Below are 22,270 nucleotides of genomic sequence, written 5' to 3'. Positions count from 1 at the left end.
AAAGGGTGGTGTAACCCACAAAGTGCACTACTCTCCAGCAAAAATAAAAAAATATTTTCTGTGTTTGTGTGCGCCTTAGCCGCACGTATATATCAATATAACATAAATGGAGGACCAAACTTTCTCCGATAAAAATAAAATAGGGAAAGATCAAGAACCACTTCCTCCTAGTGCTGTTGCTGCTGCTAGGAGTTGTTCATCATCCCAGAGAGGAAGTAGGAACACCACTACTTTTACTAAACAATTGACCCTCCAACAGTCCCTAGCGATGAGGATGAAGTACGACAACAGTCATCCTGAAGCAAAACGTATAACTGAGGCCTTGACTGCTATGTTGGTGTTAGATGTGCGTCCGGTATCCGCCATTAGTGCAGTGGGATTTAGACAATTGATGGAGGTAGTGTGTCCCCGGTTCCAAATCCCGTCTAGATTCCACCTGCATCCTCAAAGCAGCAGCAACAAGCGTGCGTCTGTCTGTTAAAGGGTGGTGTAACCCTCAAAGTGCGCTCCACAAACAATAAAAAAATTATTATTTTTTCTCTTTGTGAAATGTGTGGGCTGTAGCCGCACCTGCATCCTTAAAGCAGCAGCGACAAGCGTGCGTCTGTCTGTTAAAGGGTGGTGTAACCCTCAAAGTGCGCTCCACAAACAATAAAAAAATTCTTCTTTTTTTTTCTGTCTTTGTGAATTGTGCGGGCTGTAGCCGCACTTGCATCCTCAAAGCAGCAGCGACAAGCATGCGTCTGTCTGTTAAAGGGTGGTGTAACCCTCAAAGTGCTCCAAAAAATAAAAAAATATTTTTTTTATGTGTTTGTGACTTGTGTGCGATGTAGCCGCACGTGCATCAACACAGTAGCAGCGCCAAGCGTGCGCCTGTGTCATAAGTCAAGGGCCGGTTTGGACATCTGGTCCGGACTGAAGGACGTGCCAACAATTTCTGACAAGTCTACTGTCACTGCATATGATACTGTCCTCAAAGCAGCAGCAACAAGCGTGCATCTGTTAAAGGGTGGTGTAACCCTCAAAGTGCGCTCCACAAACAATAAAAATATTCTTCTTTTTTTTTCTCTTTGTGAAATGTGTGGGCTGTAGCCGCACCTGCATCCTTAAAGCAGCAGCGACAAGCGTGCGTCTGTCTGTTAAAGGGTGGTGACACCCTCAAAGTGTGCTCCACAAACAATAAATATATTCTTCTTTTTTTTTCTCTCTTTGTGAAATGTGTGGGCTGTAGCCGCACCTGCATCCTCAAAGCAGCAGCGACAAGCATGCGTCTGTCTGTTAAAGGGTGGTGTAACCCTCAAAGTACGCTCCACAAACAATAAAAATATTCTTCTTTTTTTTTCTGTCTTTGTGAAATGTGTGGGCTGTAGCCGCATCAGCATCCTTAAAGCAGCAGCGACAAGCGTGCGTTTGTCTGTTAAAGGGTGGTGTAACCCTCAAAGTGCGCTCCACAAACAATAAAAAAAATTATTCTTGTTTTTTCTGTCTTTGTGAATTGTGTGGGCTGTAGCCGCACTTGCATCCTCAAAGCAGCAGCGACAAGCGTGCGTCTGTCTGTTAAAGGGTGGTGTAACCCTCAAAGTACGCTCCACAAACCATAAAAATATTCTTCTTTTTTTTTCTGTCTTTGTGAAATGTGTGGGCTGTAGCCGCATCTGCATCCTTAAAGCAGCAGCGACAAGCGTGCGTCTGTCTGTTAAAGGGTGGTGTAACCCTCAAAGTGCGCTCCACAAACAATAAAAAAATTCTTATTTTTTTCTGTCTTTGTGAATTGTGTAGGCTGTAGCCGCACTTGCATCCTCAAAGCAGCAGCGACAAGCGTGCGTCTGTCTGTTAAAGGGTGGTGTAACCCTCAAAGTACGCTCCACAAACAATAAAAATATTCTTCTTTTTTTTTCTGTCTTTGTGAAATGTGTGGGCTGTAGCCGCATCTGCATCCTTAAAGCAGCAGCGACAAGCGTGCGTTTGTCTGTTAAAGGGTGGTGTAACCCTCAAAGTGCGCTCCACAAACAATAAAAAAATTATTCTTGTTTTTTCTGTCTTTGTGAATTGTGTAGGCTGTAGCCGCACTTGCATCCTCAAAGCAGCAGCGACAAGCGTGCGTCTGTCTGTTAAAGGGTGGTGTAACCCTCAAAGTACGCTCCACAAACAATAAAAATATTCTTCTTTTTTTTTCTGTCTTTGTGAAATGTGTGGGCTGTAGCCGCATCTGCATCCTTAAAGCAGCAGCGACAAGCGTGCGTTTGTCTGTTAAAGGGTGGTGTAACCCTCAAAGTGCGCTCCACAAACAATAAAAAAATTATTCTTGTTTTTTCTGTCTTTGTGAATTGTGTGGGCTGTAGCCGCACTTGCATCCTCAAAGCAGCAGCGACAAGCGTGCGTCTGTCTGTTAAAGGGTGGTGTAACCCTCAAAGTACGCTCCACAAACAATAAAAATATTCTTCTTTTTTTTTCTGTCTTTGTGAAATGTGTGGGCTGTAGCCGCATCTGCATCCTTAAAGCAGCAGCGACAAGCGTGCGTCTGTCTGTTAAAGGGTGGTGTAACCCTCAAAGTGCGCTCCACAAACAATAAAAAAATTCTTTTTTTTTCTGTCTTTGTGAAATGTGTGGGCTGTAGCCGCACCTGCATCCTTAAAGCAACAGCGACAAGCATGCATCTGTCTGTTAAAGGAATACATTGGTGACAGCATCCAAGTAGGCATGTCAGACAGTCCGTACCTGTACTTGCAGGAAAAAGAAGCAATTTGGAGGTCCCTGTACAAACTGGCTCTATTTTACCTGAGTTGCCCCCCCTCCAGTGTGTACTCCGAAAGAGTGTTTAGTGCAGCCGGGAACCTTGTCAGCGAAAGGCGTAGGAGGTTGCTTCCACAAAATGTGGAGATGATGTTCAACTCTTCCAGGGAGACCAGCCTCCAGAACGTTCAGAGGGACCTGTGGTTGTGGATTCCAGCGGGGACGAATTAATACTCTGTGAGGATGAGGATGTACACAACACTGAAGAGGGTGAGGAATCGGTGGATGAGGAGGATGAGGACGACATCTTGCCTCTGTAGAGACAGTTTGTGCAGGGACAGATTAATTGCCAGCTTGTTTTGTGGGGGCCCAAACGAACCAATAATTTCAGCCACAGTCGTGTGGCAGACCCTGGCGCTGAAATGTTTGGTTTGTTAAAGTGTGCATGTCCTGTTTATACAACATAAGGGTGGGTGGGAGGGTCCAAGGACAATTCCATCTTGCACCTCTTTTTTTCTTTGAATTATGTACAGTTTGGGGCCTAGTTTTTCAAACTGCCATCCTGTCTGCCACTGCAGTGTCACTCCTAGATGGGCCACGTGTTTGTGCCGCCCACTCGTATCTCTTAGCATAGTCATCCAGCTACCTCGGTGCAACCTTTTGGATATAAAAACACTATTGTGAGGTGTTCAGAATAGACTGGAAATGAGTGGAAATTAAGGTTATTGAGGTTAATAATAGCATAGGAGCAGAAAAACCCACAAATTCTGTGATTTTAGCTGTTTTTATGCTTTTTAAAAAAAAAATACAGATCCAAAACCCAGAACCCAAAACACGGAAGGGTGGTTTTGGCAAAACCAATCCAGATCCAAAACACGAAGAAAGATCCAGATCCAAAACCAAAACACGAAAAGTGGCCAGTGCACACCCCTACTAAAAATAAGTGATAATTAGGGCTTGGAGTAGAATTTTACGAATTCTACTCCAATTGCCCTGTAGTAACTTTAGGTGAAACTAAAATAATGTGAAAAGAGTGTGAAAACACCCTTTTTCACTTTATTTTAGTAAAAATAATGTTAATAAATAAAGCCCATAGTCACCAAAGAGCTGCCATCCAGTTATAATGCACACAATGAGTCTGATTCGCCAGTCAGAGAATGACGGTAATCAGGGCCGGATTAAGGGCAGGGCGACAGGGGCCCCCACACACTGTCCCCGACCCCTGGCCACATGCCCGGCGAAAAGGTTGATCGCGATCAACTTAGGTATGTGGGAACGTTGACCTCTGAATACTGATCGCTTCAGAGGCCATCGTTCCCAGTGATGCATTGCGCGGATGACGTCATGACGTCATGACGTCACCCGCGCACTGCAGAGGAGAGGAGCCTACGCGCCTCAGCAGACAGCGGCAGCAGCAGTGATGGCAGGACTCGGGAGCCGTGACAGCGTGGTGTGAAGACAAGTACGTTTTTTAACAGGGGTGTGGGCGGGGAGGTTGAGGTACTCGGGCACTACTTTACGGGGCTCATCTACAGGGGGCATTTAAGAAGAGGCACAACTACAGGGGGCATTGCAAGGGGCACAACTACTGGGGGCATTTAAGAAGAGGCACAACTACTAGGGGCACAACTACTAGGGGCATTGCAATGGGCACAACTACTGGAGGCATTGGAGAAGGGGCTCAACTACAGGGGGCATAAAAGAAGGTGCACAAATACTGGGGGCATTGGAGGAAAGGCACAAATACTTGGGGAATTGCAGAATGGGCACAACTACTGGGGGCATTGCAGAAGGAGCACAACTACAGGGGGCATTCCAGAAGGGGCACAACTACAGGGGGCATTCCAGAAGGGGCACAACTGCAGGGGGCATTGGACATCAGGCAGATAGACCGGTGTGTATATGTATATATATATATATATATGTTTATTGATAGGGGCCCCCACACGTTTGTTGCCCAGGGGCCCCCACAGACCTTAATCCGGCCCTGATGGTAATGCACACACAAAATCAGCCTTGTACGCAGATCCTCAAAACATTGACGCCTCAAGTAAGTCTATGGTCACTCAGAATGGACGTTGTTATTGAGACGCAGGAGTCTGTGCCTGATTCAGAGCCACTCGTAAGCGGCCGCTCGTTCGGTCATGAGCGATGTTTGCACAACTGCGCATGCGTACGGATCGTTATACGCATGCGCGAACCAGTCAGTGCGGCCGAAATTCATGTGCTCTCAAAATAGCGAATGCCTGATAATTTGAGTGACAGACTGAGGCGTATGTGGGTGGTAACAGGGGAAGGTGCTTGAAAACGGGGAGTGGAGATCCGACCGCAGGCGTGCTTAAAGGTGTGCATAATTAATACAGCAGCGTCATTGACCACGACACTGGGTTATTTAATAGCCAGAACTGCTCGCAAAATTGTGGTAGCAAAAACCGACCACAAGAATAGCGAGCAGCTCAGACCCTGGTCGATGTACTCGATTAATCTAATAAATAGCGGACATGACGTAGGATGCGAGCGGCCAGGGGGCGTAGTTTCCCAAAAAACGTCCGCAAGTTTTGTTCGCTCGTTCAGTCCTAGAGGCGTAAACAGACCACAAAGAGCGAATGGTTCATTTGAATAGCCACCCCTTTTTTCTGAACGAGCGAGCGCAAATAGCGTCCGGCTCTGAATCAGGCCCTTTGTTCTTTGCATGCGCGATAGCAGGCGCTGGCTAGTACATGCCCAGGAAATGGATTCGACGGGCCCGCGTTTTGGCCGGAACTCCTGTAGCCACCCACAAAACGGTTTCTTCCGGTCAATCAATTGTGAGTAAATCCTTGCAGCGACTGCGATCGCAATTCATTCACAGCACTAGAACAGCCTTTATCACTGACCCAATGCTAGGTGCAGGAGGTGACACTGAATTTGGCGTCCAGTTTGCATATGCATGACTCAGAATAGTGAGTAACTGGCTACACGCCCGTTATACACTCACGTAATGTACGTCCAGTTGCCGCCCAGTAATGCCCATTATGTGAATGCAGAGAAATTAATGAGCTGTGTATGACTCTGAATCGCTGGTAAATATACAATGATGTAGCCTGCGATATAAGTGTACAGTAGTTTGCTAAATACCACTGGATGTGGCTGCATTCGGCCTGTATGATACTCAGAATCAGGACCAATGACCCTGCCAGGAGGATAATAGTGGAACTGTACATTGCACATTAATTAAATCTCCAATTTATACAACAATATATACTGCTTATCTGTGACTGCCAACAGTGATCCATTTGGTAATAAACGTAAACCTTATTGCACTAATGCAAATATACATTATGTTAATGCTGTATATGTCAGACACTGAGGACACAAAGAGAGGAGGAGTGTGAGGCACATAGGCAGTCCAATGATGGGGCATAAGGCACAGAGGCAGACCAATGATGGGACATAAGGCACATACAGTCCAATGATGGGACATAAGGCACAGAGGCAGACCAATGATGGGACATAAGGCACATAAGCTGTAAGGCACAGATGGGGCACAAGACACATAGACAGTCCAATGATGGGACATAAGGCACATAGACAGTCCAATGATGGGGCATAAGGCACAGGCAGTCCAATGATGGGACATAAGGCACAGGCAGTCCAATGATGGGGCATAAGGCACAGGCAGTCCAATGATGGGACATAAGGCACATGCAGTCCAATGATGGGACATAAGGCACAGACAGTCCAATGATGGGACATAAGGCACAGGCAGTCCAATGATGTGACATAAGGCACAGGCAGTCCAATGATGGGGCATAAGGCACAGGCAGTCCAATGATGGGACATAAGGCACAGGCAGTCCAATGATGGGGCATAAGGCACAGGAAGTCCAATGATGGGACATAAGACACAGATAGTCCAAAGATGGGGCATAAGGCACAGACAGACCAATGATGGGGCATAAGGCACATAGACAGTCCAATGATGGGACATAAGGCACAGACAGTCCAATGATGGGACATAAGGCACAGGCAGTCCAATGATGTGACATAAGGCACAGAGGCAGACCAATGATGGGACATAAGGCACAGACAGTCCAATGATGGGACATAAGGCACAGGCAGTCCAATGATGTGACATAAGGCACAGGCAGTCCAATGATGGGGCATAAGGCACAGGCAGTCCAATGATGGGACATAAGGCACAGGCAGTCCAATGATGGGGCATAAGGCACAGACAGTCCAAAGATGGGGTATAAGGCACATAGGAAGCCCAGTGATGGGGTATAATGCACATAGGCAGACCAATGATAGGACATAAGGCACAGACAGTCCAATGATGGGACATAAGGCACAGGCAGTCCAATGATGTGACATAAGGCACAGAGGCAGACCAATGATGGGGCATAAGGCACATAGGCAGACCAGTGATGGGACATAAGGCACAGAGGCAGACCAATGATGGGACATAAGGCACAGAGGCAGACCAATGATGGGACATAAGGCACAGGCAGTCCAATGATGGGACATAAGGCACAGAGGCAGACCAATGATGGGACATAAGGCACATACAGTCCAATGATGGGACATAAGGCACAGGCAGTCCAATGATGGGGCATAAGGCACAGGAAGTCCAATGATGGGACATAAGGCACAGATAGTCCAAAGATGGGGCATAAGGCACAGACAGACCAATGATGGGGCATAAGGCACATAGACAGTCCAATGATGGGACATAAGGCACAGACAGTCCAATGATGGGGCATAAGGCACAGATAGACCAATGATGGGGCATAAGGCACATAGAAAGTCCAATGATGGGACATAAGGCACAGACAGTCCAATGATATGGCATAAGGCACAGATAGTCCAATGATGGGGCATAAGGCACAGACAGTCCAATGATGGGACCTAAGGCACAGAGGCAGACCAATGATAGGGCATAATGCACATAGGCAGACCAATGATGGGGCATAAGGCACATAGACAGTCCAATGATGGGGCATAAGGCACATAGAAAGCCCAGTAATGGGGCATAAGGCACATAAGAAGTTCAATGATAGAACATAAGGCACATTGGCAGCTCAATGATGGGGTATAAGGCACATAGGCAGCCCAATGATGGGGCATAAGGCACATAGGCATTCCAATGATGGGGTATAAGGCACATAGGCAGCCCAATGATGGGGCATAAGGCACATAGGCAGCCCAATGATGGGGCATAAGGCACATTGGCAGCTCAATAATGTGGTTTAAGGCACATAGGCAGCCCAATGATGGGGTATAAGGCACAGAGGCAGTCCAATGATGGGGTATAAGGCACATAGGCAGTCCTATGATGGGGATATAATTAGGTTATAGACAAATCAAATAAAAATTATAGCAATGAAAAGATTTTGATATCTAGGTAATAGACACTTCAGTAAATATTACTGTCAATTATTGTGAATATGCAGTATCAGTTAGGGTAATTTGGTTTTGTTTGTCTTGTGTCCTATGTTTATTACTGCTATGCTTTTGTATCTACTTACTGTTTGATACCTTTCAAGTCTATAGATATTATTTCTACTTCAGGGTCCATAGGGGGTCCACAGGGTTGACCTTGGGGTATAGGTTGGGAACCAAATCCGGGCACCACGCAGTTAAAGCTTTTAGCTCCCAGGATGCACTTGGGTCCACTCTCCCTATAACCCCGACCCCAGCCAGAGGCACCTCAGTTTAAGTTGTGCCCGGCCGGAGTCGGGTCACCGTTTAGTGCAGTGGGGAGCTGATTAGCAGCCCCTAAGCTTTATTTTTTCTAAGTACAGAGTTTTTTTATTTTTACTTTGGAGTTTCAGAGCGGCAGTGTTGGACTGTCCATAGGACGTCTAAGCTGCCGCTCCGTCACCCCGCCGGCGCTGAGACGCCAGTACAGATCTGGGGATCTCAGCGGGACCCCAGAGTCTGTACTAGCCGGACTCTGCGGGCGCCCAGGACTGCTGCCGGATCTACGGGGAGCAGGTAAGGTCGCGGATCACCGCTTGCGGTGATCCGCGCATTTAATATGCAGTCCTGTGCCTCCGGTCTCCGGGGACAGACCGGAAGCGTCGGCAGTGGAGGCGGGCCCCCCATACCCCGTGTGTCCACTAGAGCACCAGGGACTTACTGATCGGCGCTGGGAGCCGGCGTCCCGGGAGGTTAATAGCCGGCCAGGGGAGGAAGCTTTCCCTGTTACAGCGGCTCCTCCCCTCAGCTCAGCGCGCCTTTCAGTATGTATAGTCTGGCGTCGCTGAGCTGCTTCCTCCGCGGGCCACGCTTCTTCTGAGGTCTCCAGCGGCCATTTTCTTGTGGTGCAGCAGCAGAGCTCCGGAGATGGCAGTGAGTCCAGTCCCCCTGCGTACCTCACCATCAGGTCAGTGTACACAGCGCTGTAGCCTTCCCAGACACTGAATCTGGGTAAGTTGAATGCAGTGTAATAGTGCAGTATATTATATGACATGTTTATGTATATATGTATATATCTGCATGGTATGTGACTTATGCTAGTGCTGACTGTCTGTATTTAATTATCTCACCTGTCAGTGTATATCTATCCCTTTTCCTTATCTGCCCTAATACAGCTGTACTTAGGGTGGTTCTGAGACCTCACATTTATATACTCGTTGATATTTGTGAAGTTTGTCACATACTGTTGCGTGCTGCACGTTGCCACATTTTCGTTGGAACTGTGTGTTGCATACGCTGAAAATGGGTCCCTGCGGCTAATTTTAACATCAGTCAGGACCAGTATAGCACTGCTTGATATTTCCGCCAAGATTGGTCAGATATGTTTGACCAGGAGATAGAGCGTTATACTGCACCCATTTTTGCTATCCTGCAAGTCATGTGCTGCAGGTGTTAGTGCGGAGGATTTGTTTCATAAAGGGTTCTGTGTGTGGCGTCATCTGGTGCCGGCCCCTTTCACGACCCCCTTGGGAGGTTTGTTTTCTCGGGATCCTCTCAATTGCGGATCGCCGGGTGGGCCCCATTGTTGTACCTCACTTGGGGTTACTTCACCATAATGCCCTTTTCATCTCAGGGTATCTCGCAGTTTCTTGCACTCTTCCCCCTGTGACACAGACTACTGCTCCCTGCAGGGGGTTTTCGCAGTATATGATATCCCCCTGGTGCCACCATAGTCTGTCATTCCCCTTGCAGAGATTCCCACGGCCACCCTGGGTGGATGTCGTTTTCTACGAAACGCAAATTGGCGTGGTTGACGCCCTGTGGTTACTTCCCAGTTGGCTCTGCGTGAACTGGATACTGTTTTGGGCTCTTTCCCTCTTACACGGGGGGAAGCCTATTTCAAGTATTATTATCCCTGCTTTGGGCTGGTGGCAGGTCCATTCTGGTTAGAGTGAATGTTGACCTGCACCTGTATCATACACCCTCAGTATTGCGTGCCTTCTGGTTCCCTGTTGCTGACTAGCGGGGGGATCGCATGGCGGGACTCTGGCTGTTGTCAGTTATGAGGTATTACAACAGTGTTTGGCCTCCTGTCCCAAATTCCCTGAGGGTCATCACGAGCCCCTCATGGGGTGGATGGGCGTGTTACTCGTCAGATTACAGACGTTACTATGCATCCCATTCCTGCGTGGTCGGATTCTTCTGATCCGTAGGTGGTAACTCTGCCTGAAATCAGTATACTCGCTTTCAGGGGTTGTTACCCATCCTACCATGGCTATAGCATGGTTGGTTAATACTATTGCATACTGAGCTGATGCATTTGTAATGTTTTTTCCCCACCAACACGTCTGGGGTTCAAATGTATTTGGTCGCTCATGTAATATATGCAGTTGTCATAGGTGGACATGCCTATATTGGATACCAGTCTCCTAACTGCGACGGTATCCTCCGTAATACCCTATGGCTGCGCTCTGGGAATGCAGAGGTGCAGATACCATCTATAGGGTAGATCTTGTTGGGTCCTGACCTTGACAGTGGCAGTACAAATTTCCCGCCTTCAGCTATGCCCACTACAGGGCCTCAGACTAAGTCTATTAAGTCTTTTTGTCCTCTGGGTCAGCCTAAAGGTCTGTTTCTTCAACCGAGCAGGCCTGGACTACCAGCCGATCCTGCTTCTGAACCTACGGATATATCGTCAGCATGACGAGACAGGCCTACCACTGGGAGATGGCGATTTTCTCAGTTCGCCCGGTACTAGTGTCTATTTGCCGCGGCTACGTGGGTAGGAGGGTACGCCCTCTCTTTGCTCAGGCGGCCTATTTCCATGTGATGGTACGCAGGCCCTTATTCGGACCCGAACAGGGCCTTACGAATCCAGAAAGCTATACAGTCGTTGGGGTAAGCGGAGCTAATTGGGCCATCCCCACTTTCTCAGCAAGGGACTGGTTGTTCTGCTTTCTTTCTGGTGCGGTGGCTGAATGGTCCTCTTTGGCCTATTCTCTGTCTCAATTCCCTGAACCAGTTCCTAAAGCTACCTGGGCTCAGGAGGCAATCCCTATGCTCCATCATACTATGTTTGGAACCTGGGGACTTTATGGTATCACTGGATATACAGGACGCGTGCCTACGGGCACTTACAGAGACCTTGCCTCAGCATGGACTGAGGTTTGTTGTATCACAGCACTTACGGTTTTTGGGCTCTGCCTGTTGGGACTGTTCTCAGCCCCACAGGGGTTTACCAGCGTTTTGGATTTTCTGACAGTTCTTCTGTTCAGTATATCCCAATGCTCCTGTACCTGGATGGCCTCCTGCTCTTAGCAGGATCACCGGGGTACTTTACAGCCGGGTCAGGTTGACTGTGGCTTCTTCAGGGTGCAGAAGTTTAATCAATGGGGAAAAAGTCCTCCCTGCATCCCTCTCTGGGTATTCTTCACCTAGGAGCCCTGCTGGATTCTCAGAATCTGAGAATTCTTCTGGCGTAAGACGGCATCTCCACTCTTCCATTAGGAGTATATGGATGTCTGCGCAGTCGACATATGTCTTTGCACTCTGGGATGCATGGTCCACTATTCAGTGTCTGCCTTTGGAAGGGTGGAATGGGCTTAGTTCCATTCCAGGCCTTTCCATAATTGGCTTATCTCCAGATGGAACAAGTTTTTTTCTGTCTGATCACTGTTCAAATGATGCTGCTCTCCCTGGAGGCAAGTCTGTCCCTTTTCGGGTGACTATGACCATCTCGTCCAGGGTATTCTTTGCTAAGGACAGTGTCTGGTTCGCATCCATTTCAGTGCAATTGGATGTCTGTCGATTCCACCCTGTCAATTAACTTGTTGGAACTTTAGCCTGTCTTGGGCCTTCACTCTGGCATAACCCTTGTTTCCCGGTGAACCTGAAAAAGTTCAGTCCGACAGGGTCAGAACAGTAGCTTCCTTTTTAGCAATACTGTTCATTGGGTGGCAATGTCAGGTATGTCATACATTCGGACATTGTCTGAGGGTCTCCTCCCGACCATCTCGACAGTGTTCATTTCAGGTGCTCTCCATTGGGAAGCGGGAGTCCTCAGCCGTTACGACGTGCATCCCGGGGACTAGTCTCTTCCCCAAGAGAGGTTTCATCTCCTGGTGAGCAGGGGGGGGGCCCTCCTGAGGTGACACTCATGGCCTTCTGACTCTATCACACTATGGTGTTACAGTCCAACTCTGGGGATTCTGAAGCAACCTTCAGTGACTCTTTGTCGGTGAAGGGGTTCTTCCAATTTGCGTACCTGTGTTCTCCAGTCTCCATTCTTCCTCGAGGGAAGTGTTTCAATCGAGACAGAGATGCTTTCCTGCTGGTGGCTCCTGATTGCCCCAGATGTCAGGGGTACTTGGTTTTTCGGAGTCTCTCCATCGATACTCCATTCCTGATGCTTCACTACCCAGACCTGTTGTCTCAGGGTCCTGGGGTTTGCCTTGGACCTGGGTCGTTTGTCTTTGACTACGTCCCTACAGTGGTCTTATGGCTTCCATGGCCTTGTCATCGTTGGAATGATTGGAGCACATGGATCAGCTTTTGCTGGGACCTACCACAAACTGTGGCAGCCATAATTCTTATGGTATTATACCTATCGATACGATCCTCTGGTGTCCAGGATTTCCAGATATTCTGGCATTCCTTCCGGCTGGCTTGGGTTTCACCCTCGGCCTGGCCTTCCTGACAGTGCAGATCTCTACACTGTCAGTATGATTAGGTTATGGAATTGCTCCGCTCTGATATCCAGTTCATCCTTTGGAGTGTTTTCTGGATTATGCCTCCATTTGTCCTCCCTAGGGACTCCTTGGGAGTTAGGAGTGGTTCTTCGTTAACTCCGGGGAAAGTTAATGGAACCGCTGGTTGTGATAGCCATTACATGGTCTATTGCTTTGGCTTTCTCTCTTTCTATCAGGGAGTTTATATCAACCAGGTGAGTGTCGGAATTGGGAGCGTTCTCATGTGGCTCCCTCTTCTGGAGGGCATCTTGTCCGGGTGTGAGTTGCTCTCACCCTGTGTTTCTTCTTAGTGATTTTCAGTTTCCATATTATTCTGGAACTTATGGTGCGGCCATTCAGTCCCCAGTCCTCTCGGCTGGTGTGGCCTCATTGACTGTGGTCCGGCCTCTGTGGATTTATGTGATCCATTCAAGTTCCTGACGGAAATCGGACTCCTTATTGGTGGTCTGAGATTTCTGGTTTTAACAGGAAAGGATGGCCGGCCTATGGCCATATGTTGGCTGGACGGCCTCGTATGTCTTCTTCAGGGTGGCTTGCTGTGGCGCCTTGGCTGTTTTGCCTTGCTAGGTGGCCACGTGGTCTTCTGTCCACACCTTTTTAAGGTTCTAGGCATTGTTTTCCTTTGCCTCTCAGGATGCTTCCTTTTTGGCGGCGGATTCTCCTCTCAGCACAGGAGCGTCCCCTCCCTTAGTTGAACTGCTTTGGGACATCCCCAAGGTCAACCCTGTGGAGCCCCTATGGACCCTGAAGTAGAAAACAAGAGATATGGTAAGAACTTACCTTTGTTATCTCTGTTTCTACGAAGTCCATAAGGTCCAAGGGGCGCCCGCCCTGACGCACCTGGCTTCAAATGGGCTGTGTGACTGGTCACCGGTTTTCCGTCTCCCATTTCTGTGAGTATGGTTATCGAGTGTTCCAGTTTTCTCTTTTTTTCTCCTCCTCCGGCCTTTGGCTACTTACAAACTGAGGTGCCTCTGGCTGGGGGTGGGGTTATAGGGAGAGTGGACCCAAGTGCATCCTGGGAGCTAAAAGCTTTAACTGCGTGGTGCCCGGATTTGGTTCCCAACCTATACCCCAAGGTCAACCCTGTGGACCCTATGGACTTCGTAGAAACAGAGATAACAAAGGTAAGTTCTTACCATATCTCTTGTTTTTTTTGTGTGATTACTAACTCTGGGGCTGTTGACATGTTCTCTTATTGTAATGCTGCACTTGGCTTGTTTTAGTTAGTATTGCTTCTGTTTCAGTTCAAAGTCAAACTATTATATTTGTTTAAAACTAACTGCAATGCATGGGTACAGTGCATAACTACAGTGCATGGCTACAGTGCATGGCTACAGTACATGGCTACAGTACATGACTACAGTGCATAACTACAGTGCATGGCTATGGACCGGTACATGGCTACAGTGCATGGCTACAGTACATGATTACGGTGCATGACTACGGTACATGGCTACAGTACATGGCTACAGTGCATGGCTACAGTACACGGCTACAGTGCATGGCTACAGTACACGGCTACAGTGCATGGCTACAGTACACGGCTACAGTGCATGGCTACAGTGCACGACTACAGTGCAAGATTGTTTTTCTTTTTCATCAATTTAAATGATCTAGACAGTGTGCTTTAGATTTGCCTGTGTTCTCTCTAACACATATTTCTCAGAACTGGCCACAGATTTGAAGTGAGGGAATAGAAACCATAACTATGGAGGTTTTAGGTTTACCATCTTTATTTTCGCTAATATTTAATTGAAAATGTAGCGGGAATTCACATATTTAGATAGATCAGCTCATGAGCAGGTCTAAGCAAAGCAAAAATAATGTGACACTTACAGACAAAACTGTAGCTTCTCCTTTAGTATTGTCCCTACGTTCTGCCAGGCTTGGTCCTCCTGTATTGCAAGAGTCACATCTCCATGTACCACTACAGAGGAAGAGAAAGAGTTCTATTTGTGCCTTACATGGGTGTCCCCTAAATACAGTTGTAATCTTTGTCCTAACCAATCCTAAAAAGGTTCAGTTATACTTAAATGTGCTAAAATAGAAGAATAGTAGGACATACAGGAGTAGTTGGGCGGACCTTGCTTTTGTTTTGATTGGAAAACACGATATATAGTCAAGGGAAAACGTTCTTCCCCTGGAACCAAGAGGAAGGGTGGGGGGACGGGTACTAATTACCTGGGCCCTGTCAGTATCCCCAGCCCAGCACAAGTTGCTGTGTGCTGGGCTGCAGTTGGGCCAGGGAGCAGTCTCCTCTGCCTGTGCAGGGGTGGGAGGGAGCGATCACCCTGATCACACCCCTGGCTCACAATTATTTTTCTACCTTCTTTTTTTCTAAGAGGGGCGTGGACACATCTCCAGTGATTAGGCCAGGTACCCCCTTCACCCCGAAAATAATCAGGGCCCTGACCGGCTCTCTACGGGCCTGTTTGTCAGCATTAATAGCATTTACCTTACCCATTATGCGTTTTTTATTTGTTAGAAATTTAACAAAATGGTACAAAGAACAGAACTTTGTAAACTGTAGTATTTTTTGTGCAATAATAGAAATAAAAATAAAAAGTAGGTGACATTTTATATCTGACTGTAATGAATGTACCTTGGTATATGGGTAAGTGGGGGCACCAAACATGACAGGTGGAATGAACGTGGACATCCATCACAGCATAGTAACTCCCCACCATCCCTGCAGACTGAGCACTCATCATCGTTACTCTGCAAGAGACAGGAGATGAAACGCAGAGCTATGAAGGTCAGGAGCAGTTACGTGGAAAAGAGGGAGCTGTGGGGATTAAAAGTGATTATTACACATTATTACACAGTAACTGAAGATGTACTACAAAGTGCGATGAAATAGGCTGACGCCAATAAGTAATTATTAATAATAATATAATAATATTATTCATACATATAACTCAAGTAGATTAGGATCACTAAATTAAATTCCGCATTATTTGTAGAATTATAGCAGGAGAAAGAGGGTTACATTAGAAACTATGTGGATTTATGTCATAAAGCACCTGATGGTGTGATCATTCAGGAGTTACCTGATGGTGTGATAATTCAGGAGTTACCTGATGGTGTGATAATTCTGGAGTTACCTGATGGTGTGGTAATTCAGGAGTCACCTGATGGTTGGTGTGATAATTCAGCAGTCATCTGATGGTATGATAATTCAGGAGTCATATGATGGTGTGATAATTCAGCATCACTTCTAATGAAAGTGGGTGACCTTGCCCAGGAAAACGTGTTAAGACCCATTCAACCAACTTATCACTTGGACTTTTGCCACTACAACTGGATCCTACCATCTTATACTATTCTCCATCACCATTGGGCTTTAAAGTCTCCATCTGCTATTGAAAAACAGGCTGCACATCTTATGGATACCTAGTGGACTAAGGGCCTCATGTTTATTGTGTGCGCATGCGCCGTGTCCGGTGTGCGTATGCGCGAGCCCTGGAGAGCGACTGAAGTTCAGTCACTCCGAGGTTCGCTACAAGACGGGACAGCTGTTGATGGTGAGTGACAGCTTGCCCCGTTTTGTAGGCGGGTAGGGGGGGTGGTTGGGCAAACGCAGGCATTCCCTTAGGAACACTGGCATTTGAGGGCGGACCTACTGACATCACTAGTGATGTCAGTAGTGGACTTCCTGCTCTATTAGAGCAGGAAGTCCACTCGGGCTTGCAGGAGCCGAGACCCTACCACAGGGTCTCGTCGCAAGTCTGATGGTCGCGATAATCGCGACGGTCTCCAGCTCGCTCGCACAAGCTGTGGGTGGTCACCCACAGCTTTGCGAGCGGCCTGAAGAAAAAAAAAACACGCCCTGATTCAGAGCGAGCGGCCCTGAATCAGGCCCTAAATACACAAGCCATCCAAGCTGCTCATTGCTGCTATAAGGTCTGAGCCTCAACATTGATCCACATTATTTGGGTAACACAATGCTGTATATTTGAACTAATGCTTGCTGTTTGGAGATTAAGGGCCTGATTCAGACCCACTCGCAAGCGGTTGTCCGCTCGCAAGTGGGTCGATGTTGTGCACTGCGCATGTGCACGACGCCGGGAGCTCCGTCATGCGCATGCGCCAGACGCGACGAGCGAAGGACTTTCCTTCGCTCGTTGTGTCTGATCAAAGGGGGCGTGCTGTCTATGTTGATTGACAGCACGCCCCCTTTGGTGGGCGTGCCGGGGGCATGCCTCCCTGACGGGGGCGTTCCCATCACTAGTGATGTCAGTGGGAGTGATTTTGGCTCTGATAGAGCCAAAATCACTCCGGGCCTTGCGGTTGAAAAACTCAACCGCAGGCTCCGGCTCGCAGTGGCGATGGTCGCGATGGTCAAGACCATCGCGGCCATCAACCTGCACGCTCGTACAGGCTGTGGGTGGTGACCCACAGCTATACAAGCGTCCAGGAGGACGCTCCATAATTATGGAGGACGGCCCTCATTCAGAGCGTGCGCTCTGCTCAGAGCGTACGGCTCTGAATGAGGGCCTAAATTCTAAATAGAAAATTTTTAAGGATTAAGATCCTATATGTGGCTAGTATAGTATGTCAAAGTTATATACTGTTACTTTCTTTTATTGCTCATTATTCCTATAAGTGTTTTAATAAATGTGACAAATTTCTATAAGCTTACCCACCCAATAATTTTTAGTGATATTTTATAAAGTGCCCGTCACTCATTAACACTTGATAATTCAAAGTCACCTAATGGTGTAATAATTCAGGAGTCACCTGATGGTGTGATAATTCAGGAGTCACCTAATGGTGTAATAATTCAGGAGTCACCTAATGGTGTGATAATTCACGAGTTGCCTGATGGTGTGATATATCAGGAGTCACCTGATGGTGTGATAATTCAGCAGTCACCTGATGGTGTGATAATTCAGGAGTCACCTGATGGTGTGATAATTCAGGAGTCACCTAATGGTGTGATAATTCAGCAGTCATCTGATGGTGTGATAATTCAGGAGTTACCTGATGGTGTGATAATTCAGCAGTCACCTGATGGTGTGATAATTCAGCAGTCACCTGATGGTGTGATAATTCAGCAGCCATCTGATGGTGTGATAAATCAGGAGCAGTAAGAGCAGTAGCAATGATGCCACCCTGGAAAGTGAGAAAATAATAGTATATTACCACATATTATTCAGAAAACCGACGTCAGAAGACTGACCCCAATCTATTGCACAGTAATACAAGAAAAAGGTTTTAGGGCCTATTCATCAACACTAAAATAACGTTTTTAAGGACATTTTCCTTAATTAACGTTATTTTAGTATTCATGAAGATACTTAACACAGGAGATATCACTGATATCTCCTGGTTAAGTCCCCTGCGTTCATTTCCACACTCCCCATACATTAATATGGGGATATGGAAATTAGGCTATTCATCAAATTCCGAAAATTATGTATTTTTGGAATTTGATGGTGTTACCATAAGCCACTGTGAGGTAGCGTATAGTAGGTAACATTTACCTGCTTTCAGCTGGGCTTGTCTCCCGGCGTTTTCCTCCATCGCTCTGCACTCTCCTCTGGCTCCGTTTGCTATGCTGTCATGTGTTCTCCCCAGCAGAACACAATAAAGTTTAGAAAAAAAAATGTTTTTTTTTTTTTTTCTAAACTACTGAGTTCTGCTGGGAGAACACATGACAGCATAGCAGACGGAGCCTGAGGCTGCTGCGCAAGCAGGTAAGTCGGGGGGGGGAAGGTGAGCGGAGGGGAGGGCACACAAAATTACCGCAGCTGTAGGTAGTGCTGCGCATGCGCTGAGTTAACGAATGTAACAGCGCATGCGCAGCAAATTGACAGCTTTTCGGAATAGATAGTTATGGGGAGGAGGAATGATGAATTCCTCCGGTACTTAGGTAGAACTCCATGTGAGTTCTAAACCTAATTACCTCCAGAGAAAGTTTAGGTATGATGAATATGCTGAGTACCTACTAGTGAGCAATAAAACATGATTACCATACTTACCCCTTATTACCCTGCTGAGCAAATATATGTTAGGATCAGGGCATCTTTTGTGGTCAAACAGGATTTTTGGAGGTTTGGCCACTTACCGCATATGCACCAAGCTCCGGAATGAGATACTTTACCGAAGATTGGATGCAGTGGGTAACTCCAACTTTAGATGGCGTTACCCAATAGAAGCCTATAGGCTTTTTTCACAATTCCTCCTGCGAGGGATCCAATCAGATCCATCCCAGCACCTCCCGCGGTGTGCAGATTACTCCTGGGTCTTAAACCCAGAAATCCTTCTATCGCAAAGGATGGCTCTTACCGGGAAAGCTGTACTCTGTCACTTTCTTCAAGCATATGGCGTTAGTAAATGCCATTATGCTTGTGATGAGTGTCAGAATGCATCACATTCAAAATGCAATCTGTCATGCATCCCGTCCCAGGACTGTGATCTGTCTGTGGAGAGTTTAAATATTATTGTTCTAAAGGAGGAAGATGAATATGGCAGCATTTCCCCCAGAACAATTATATATATATAGTTAGCCCTGAGGCTCCTGGGGTAGTGCAGTATGGGAGGTTGAACTGATTTCAGTTTACAAAAGGACATTGATATATAGTTATTATTACGTATGAGATCTGGTACCTTTCATATATTTTCCAAGTTGGAATAGACGAGAACAACTGTGCAAAGGTAATTGTGAATCCTCGAGGATGTAAACGATCCCTAATAGCCAGTATATAATGTCACTGCTCACTAAAGGGATGAGGAGACCCTGAAGGATTTATAGATTTATCTGCTGACAACCAGGGGCGCTGAGAGGGGGGAGGGAGTGGGTACTAATTACCCGGGCTTACTGGAGGGTCCGGCGCCACCCCCCTCCCTCTATTACCTCATGTGCTGGGCTGTAGTGGGCGACTATTCGCGACTGCTGAGCAGCAGCCGCAGCAGTCTCCTATGCCTGTACGCCGGGCAGAGGGCACACGGCCCCCCTCCCCATAATTTATTTTTTAATGGTAAGGGGGCGTGGCCATGCCTTCTGCGATCAGGCCACGTCCCCTTCCTCGGGCCCAGCGCTGCTCTCAGCGCCCCTACTAACAACACGCATGTCTCGGCTCTCTGAGGTTGTACCAAGCATCACATTTTGAATGCTATACTTCCCGCCACTTACTGAAAGCACAGCTAGGCATGTAGTTTTTACATTACAACCGCAAAGGCCAGTTCTTCTGATAAGACTTCCAGCTTTATGACCCAGAAGTCCCTCTGTGCATGCTTGGCTGATGGCCAATGCATGCGCGAGCCGCGTGGGACCCTGGGAGGGATCTTATTGGATTTCTCTTGGGGAACGATGTGAAAAGAAGCCCATAGGCTTTTATTAGGCAATGCCATCTAAAGATGGTGTTGCCTATCAGGTACAAGAATCAGAAAGTTTTGCTTTCCAGAACTTGTTAAATATGGGGAAGGCGCATTTCAGTACATCCCGATCTGAGTGAGTACCAGATGTAACTGTCTGGAATGAGTTGATGGTAAAGAGGCACAAGGGTACAAAAGGTAGGAGTGGATGATGGTAATGAGGCATGAGGCACAGGGGTGCTAAAGACAGGAAAGGCTCAAAAAGCCGCTGCTAGCGGTGAAACGCGTTAAAGGGAACACAATTGCTTCATTGTGTACCCCCACATCTCTGGAACTATTACTTGCTGCCTCCGTGGAGCCGCACATACAAGCTTTTTTAAAAGCTGTGAATAGCCGGTCAATCCATCACTGTAAGGTGACTCACTCGCTGTGTGGTGCAGGATTTCCCCTCCACAACTCACCAGATTTCAGCTGCGAGAACACGGCTTACATCAGTGAGGTACGAGTACATCCACAACAGAGGACGGGCTATACAACTGACCGCAAGGTCACTTTTCAGCTGGTAGGAACAGCGATCCCACTGTGCTGCCGGAGGATACACCAAGTGCGGCAGTGGCAGACCTGTCCATCTGAGGAAGTGTTGCGGGTATGTGCATTATATGCGGACACTGTATCAGTTAATAATTAGCCATCAGTTTTATATTGGCATATCCTTCTAGCAGAGCTACCATACGCTTTATCTACACAGCACTCTATATAATATTATTAAGTTGAATTTTTTTCTATAGACAGACTCAATGGTCCTACTAGTGACTATACCTCTGTGTAGGAGAGACTAACGAGTTATTGTACTAACCACAGTGCTACTGTGACACCATATTTATTTCAACCAGTGGCTTATCACATTATCCTGTCCATTCATCTTATGGCATCAGTATGCTGGAGTTATATTATTGTGTTTTAATATGTATTAAAAAGTGATTTGTTTATTTATGTACCACTTGCTTGTTTTATGTATGTTTGAGCAGCGCTTTCAACCTATTTTTTCCAATTTTTACTGTTGGGAATATTGGCATTATTCCCAGGTGATAAACAGCAGCCCACATTGCATATATATTTTTGCCTGATTAGTGACTGTTTGGCACCTGATATATTGTATTTGCTATGCATAAATTAGCCACTGTGATACCTGACGCCTCCTGAGGTCTCTTAGCGTGTGCAGAAGTTAGCAATTCCTGAGTGAGGTCTGACCTGCCTTAACTGTACATATGGGTCCCATGTTACTCGATGTTACAGATTGTTTTGCTATGTCCCCTAGTATATGGATGTGAGTAAGGGGAAGTGGGCGTCCTTATGTCAGGCTGCGTATGCAATGTGAATGCACACATTTAAATAGCACAGCTGATATTAGCAGTGCAGTTGCGTGCGTATAAGCAGAATAGCGATCCATGCTGAATCAGGCCCTGAGACACCCTCCATCAGCGTCCATATACGCTGTAATGCCGACTGGTGCACCTTTAGTCTTCAGTTTCACCATCGATACTTGCACCAGCCCCATCCTATGGCAGATGCAGATTCTCTGTCTGAGTATGGACTCCTATGTGAGAAATGTTGTGTCTCGGGTCTCGATTCAGACCCGCTCGCTAGATGCATTCGCTCGCACAATGCGTATACAAATCTGGGAAGTCAGGCGATCGCACACCAAGACATTAGCACGCCCACTATGTCTTGGCGTGCGATCGCTTTGTGTATGCAGACGCTCCACCAGCCTGTCTTAAGACGCCCACATGCGCACGTCATCTCCAGGAAGTGTATGCAACCATCGGTACCATCGGGTAACATCAAACCCATGCGCAGCGCTTGTGGCTGACCATACCCTACCGCAAGCACTGCGAGCACTTCAGTGTAATATTCAACCAAGTGACGTGTACTAAGACGCTGCCTCTTAATTATGCACTCCTCTGAAACGGCGTTGGAATGCTCAGGCACACCTGCGTTTGCACCTCCACTCCCCCGTTTTTAATGGCCAGCCCGTCACCACCCACAAATGGCTTATCTGGTCACTCA

At 47.2% G+C, this 22,270-nt stretch overlaps 1 protein-coding gene across 1 annotated transcript in view; it reads right to left on the bottom strand.

Moving 5' to 3' along the window:
* The window catches only part of AIRE (autoimmune regulator), a 101,851-nt gene that overhangs the window by 27,023 nt on the left and 52,558 nt on the right, over positions 1-22,270 (bottom strand). Inside the window, exons 8-10 of the mRNA XM_088479270.1 lie at positions 17,945-17,998; positions 15,486-15,601; positions 14,720-14,810 (exon numbers count right to left, since the gene is read on the bottom strand). Of these exons, the coding sequence (XP_088335396.1) occupies positions 14,720-14,810; positions 15,486-15,601; positions 17,945-17,998 (261 nt within the window). The remainder of the gene's footprint in view (positions 1-14,719; positions 14,811-15,485; positions 15,602-17,944; positions 17,999-22,270) is intronic.

The sequence above is a fragment of the Taudactylus pleione genome, unplaced genomic scaffold (assembly GCF_031769625.1).
Source record: "Taudactylus pleione unplaced genomic scaffold, aTauple2 ptg000229l, whole genome shotgun sequence".
In the NCBI taxonomy this organism is placed as follows: Eukaryota; Metazoa; Chordata; class Amphibia; order Anura; family Myobatrachidae; genus Taudactylus; species Taudactylus pleione.
This window is presented reverse-complemented; position numbering and strand designations above follow the sequence as displayed.